Source organism: Drosophila teissieri, chromosome 3R (assembly GCF_016746235.2).
Source record: "Drosophila teissieri strain GT53w chromosome 3R, Prin_Dtei_1.1, whole genome shotgun sequence".
NCBI lineage: Eukaryota > Metazoa > Arthropoda > Insecta > Diptera > Drosophilidae > Drosophila > Drosophila teissieri.
In genome coordinates, this window is record NC_053032.1 from 16,441,034 (window position 1) to 16,445,525 (window position 4,492).

The 4,492-nt window shown below is 43.2% G+C and overlaps 1 protein-coding gene across 1 annotated transcript; it reads right to left on the reverse strand.

Moving 5' to 3' along the window:
- Positions 1–2,227: 2,227 nt before the first annotated feature.
- On the reverse strand, positions 2,228–3,062 carry LOC122620685 (60S ribosomal protein L10a). The gene has a single exon (XM_043798278.1). It carries the CDS (start codon positions 2,950–2,952, stop codon positions 2,302–2,304), a length of 651 nt encoding a protein of 216 aa, XP_043654213.1. The 5' UTR covers positions 2,953–3,062; the 3' UTR covers positions 2,228–2,301.
- Between the last annotated feature and the right edge of the window lie 1,430 nt (positions 3,063–4,492).

Genomic DNA, 4,492 nt, shown 5'->3' on the forward strand with positions numbered 1-4,492 from the left:
GAAGGAAAATCAGTTTCCCCATTTTCTTTGGCTCGACTTTCCATTTGTTTGCGTCCAAGTTTTGGATTCTGTCTGTGTTTTAGCTGCTGTATTTTTTTCCCAGAAGCTGCTGCTCTGCACAGAATGTTTATTTTTGCTTACACTTATCAAAATATTGGGCGCACACATATTGTTTCGCCTGGCTGTCTGCATCAAGCATAAAGATTTCGGAGTTGGGTCAACTCGAGAGTGCTGACCCCGACCCCTACTTACACCCAACCCCTCCTTGTTTGCCCAGAGTCAACAGGAAGAACAAGAGGAGACAAATGTGGAGACAGGAGAATACAAGATGCTCTAGGTACCATATTAATTTCATTGTAAATTTAAAATTATTAATAAATGAAAGCAAATTTCCCATCAAATGGGCCTCATGCATCAGTTGCTTACCCTTTAAGTCAAGAAATGTTACATATGTTATGTTACAATGTTTATACTTCTGTAGAGTTCTAGGAATATGCATAAATGGTTACATCAAGTAGTCCTTTCTTGTTGAACTAACTGACGAACCCGGAAGTTAAACTGAATGGCTTCCATTGCCCACTGAGGAAATTGTAATGCCCTTAAACCGAAATATTAAGACAGTATACTGTATGGAGCAAAACAATGGGGAAGAGATGGGGATTGAGATGGGGATCGATACACAAAAAAATTATCTGCCATGCCACATTCTGTTGAATTTTTCAACATGTGCGTGTCAGTGTGTGTGAGTGCCGTAACTTTCCCCCTGTGGTCCGGGTTCAACCACCCCTCGCCCTCCCACCCAACGACCTTCCCCAACACACCCAACCCCCACCCCCACCCATCGCCAGCACACTTTATTTGCCCAGTTTGCCGCTGCTTAAGTTACTTTCGCTTTACGCTTGAATTTCTTTCTCTTGCTCTTGCCGTTTCCTTAGCCTTTTGGTTTTTCCTTGAATCTTTTGCCGTTGCCGCTTTCTGGTTTTCCCCTTTGCTGTCGCCTGGTTTTCCCTTAGCTCAGCAGCTCATTTTCCAGCGGGCGTGTGTGCGTGCGTGATTTTTTGTTTCCTCGCCAGGCTTTGTTTCTGTATTTCCTGCGTCTGTTATTTTCATAAATAAATTTGCATGTCAAATGACATTGTTTATGGTATTTCTATATGAAAGACATATATCACTTGGCCAGATGGAATTGTTGTGCCCTCATCAGTCGTCGCTTTTGGGTGTGGGTGTGCATCACACGTTGTTGACATCTTTGTTAAAATATGTTTACAAGCTGAAATTAGTAACAGCGTTTGCCATCCTCTAGATGGGCGTACGTATCTGTATCTCCGACTTTGTCTGTCTGGATGTCAAAGTTGACAGGCGAAATGAATTCGTAATTGAGTTTTCCGATATGTTTTCCAAGAGCTCCAGCGCTCCAAGAGCAGACGCTCATGTTTAATTTGAATAAGAAATTAGCAACTTCTTTTCGGGATGGCGCATTTTCCATCCCGTTTGCATTCCAAAAGTTCGTTTGGCCAAAATAATGGGACATTCTGGGCATCCTTTCAGATAGGAAAACCAGATTTAATACCCATTAAAAATGCATATGTTGCTCAAGCTTACATTAAATCAGTTGAGCATTTTTAAATTAACATTTTGCCAATACAAATAATATATTTCCATAATACACAATGCCACATTATTTGCTGTAATTCTTGGATTTTTAATCTATATTTTGTAATTTAGTTTCTGTATTTAGGGAGGCGCCAATCTGGCGGCGGTTTTACTCATCCGCATCAAAGTTTTTGCCTAGGCCGTAATTATTTCAACGTTCTTATCGACGCAGCAACAAACAGCCATAATTATTGAGGATAAGTCAAGCGCAGCACATTTGTTGCCTCTTTGCAGGATCCCCAGTAAAATGCCTTCCTGATTAGCGTGCTCAGCATGTGCCGTGAACTTGTCTTATCTTCCCCGCTTGGCTTAGACCAATCCCCTCCCGGACTCGCAAAAAGTCGAGAAGAAATTTATAATATATCGCTGGGCTAACAAAGGGGATTGCTCATAAGCCAAATAAAGAGTGGGATGTGAGGCCAAAGAAATTATGTCACAGCTTACTGAGATTTTGTCGAATACTTGAGGAGAAAGCAAAGGAGGCAAAAAGATAAAAACTTGACAAGTTGCTTTGAAGAAAGGGCTTAATTGTGGTAGATTGCCCTCATTTTTTAAAGATTTCATGAAAAAACAATGATATTACAGAAATTTTATTGCACGCATATAATACAAGAATAGACACTACTTCTTATTTAGCTTAAGAAACTGTTAATAGAGACGATGGGTCACACCCAAGGACGATTTTATATGAAGTGAGCGCACATTCTGCCAGTTATCCTTCAGCAAGGACACCAAAAAATTGATGGATGTTGCTATGTTTCGGGCCAGTTCCTCTGGGAACATGTCAACATGGCCGACATTAACGGAAAGACATTCCATCCGTTTCATATGCAGCTTTTTGGTAGCTAGTATCTTGATTTTGGTGCTCATAGACTCCGCATGACTCAAAGGAGTGAGAAACTTGCCCGCATTGGTGAGACCAGGACCCAGTATCCTTGGGATCTGCTTGATTATCGACTCGGAGGCCAAGAAGACATCGTAAGATTTGGACAACTTCTTCGTCAGCTTGGGATCTTTGTTCAGCTTCTTCAAAGCATCCACATCCAGGCAATCAACTCCCAAGGTCTTGGCCTTAAAACAGTGCTCCTGATCCCCGAAGACGCAGACCTTTAGCTGGGGAACCGCCAGGTGATGCAGTAGAACACTTCCATGGAAGCGCTTGCACCTTTCAGGATCGTAGTCCTTGAGCCCAATCTGCAGCTCCACCGTTTCCAGGCATTCTGGTCCTCTGTCCTGTGAGTTCTGCAGGATGTTTTGGACAGCAACGTAAATCGCATCACGAGAAACTTTCGACACCATAATTTGCAATTTGTGGTAAGTAGTAAAACTATTTTAAAAATTTTATTCGAATTTTACGAACGTGCTGTAGCACAAACTTTAAATGTTCAAGGAATATTTTGTAGACAGATAGGTAATGGCTAGTCCCTTGCTATCAAAAACTTATTCAAATTCAAATGGCTGGTAATGGGAAATAATAATAACGCAGTGCCAGCAATTACCAAAACTTTCTAAGTGCAAATTTAATTGAAGTCCATTTGATTATTTTGTGCATGTACAAAGTCATTAGCTTAATTCGCAAAAACCCATAAATCGCTTGGCCAAATTCCTTCCACCGAACGAACTGCAGTCGTTGTGTCCTTATGGTTCCAGGCTCTGCATAATTGATTGGCCAAGCTGCCATCGATTTTCCGACCTGAGGCTGCGGCAGAGGCTCCACTGCACTTCGCCACCGGCGAAATTGCGAATTCCAAATGCCGCACGCCAGATGCCACTTTCCACTCGAAATCCGGCAGCTCAGCTGGTCAGGTTCAGCAGTTCAGAGGTTCACAGGTGCAGAGGTGCAGAGCTGCAGAGCTCCAGAGGTTCAGGCGAGTTCTCCTCAGGTGAGTTGCTGGGTTCGGTAGCCTTCGGTTGGGCTGACATCCGCCGAGTTTTGCGCTAATTAGGGGAGTGTTGCCGCCAGGTTTTTGGGCCAGCACTTTTGCAGCGTTGACAACATTTGTCGTCCTGGGGTCAGAATGCAGTTGCAAATGCAGGCAGGGCTTTCTGGCTTGTGTGTAATTATAAACGGAATTATAAGCTGTGGCCATGCTCCGTGTGCAGCGGAGATTAAAGTGGAAATTGCAATTCTGGCTGCTGTCTGCTGTCCGCTGTCTGCTGTGATCAAGATCCTTGTAACGGGAGGATGTGCACGCACATCACGGCGACGATGAGGATTTGTTACCTGCCACTGCTAATTTACACATTTTGATTGCTCCAGACTGCCGATGGGAAATCACCGCTCCACGCAATTCCCATTCAGTTGGGAGGCGTTCACTGATAACATTATAGGCCATTTTTCCACAGCCTAATGCATAATTTGCGACCAGGGAATAGCGACAGCTAGCAGTAGCAAGACACCTGGAGAAATATAAATTATTATTTTATATAAGAAAGGGAAAATCTCATATTATCATTACACTTAAAGCATCAAAAGAATGCTGTATGAGAGAAAGGTTTTTAGTGTTTAAAACATTTATATTTGATTTTTCACTGACACGTATGGCACTCTGTTTTTCTCTGTGTAGCACTTTCCCAGCCCAAGTCGACGCTTTCCCGGGTGGCGATGGGTGACTGCTTTGGAAGTACTTACTGCCCGTAGATAAGTTCACCTTGAGCTGCTTATTGGGCGGCATTTTCGGGATTTGCCTGTGCCAAGGAGTCTACTTCCTCGACTCAGGCTTTCGCTTTTAGCAAGATGGTGCTACTATTTCCTCGATTCCAATTGAATTGTCACCAAAGTGGGAGAAGTAAGCCAGTTTGCCGGTACGATTACAGGCTAATGGTAAACGACGTATCC

What these genes read in the sequence shown, in the direction of transcription:
- LOC122620685 (XM_043798278.1), bottom strand. Translation starts at nt 2,952, where the DNA reads ATGGTGTCGAAAGTTTCTCGTGATGCGATTTACGTTGCTGTCCAAAAC.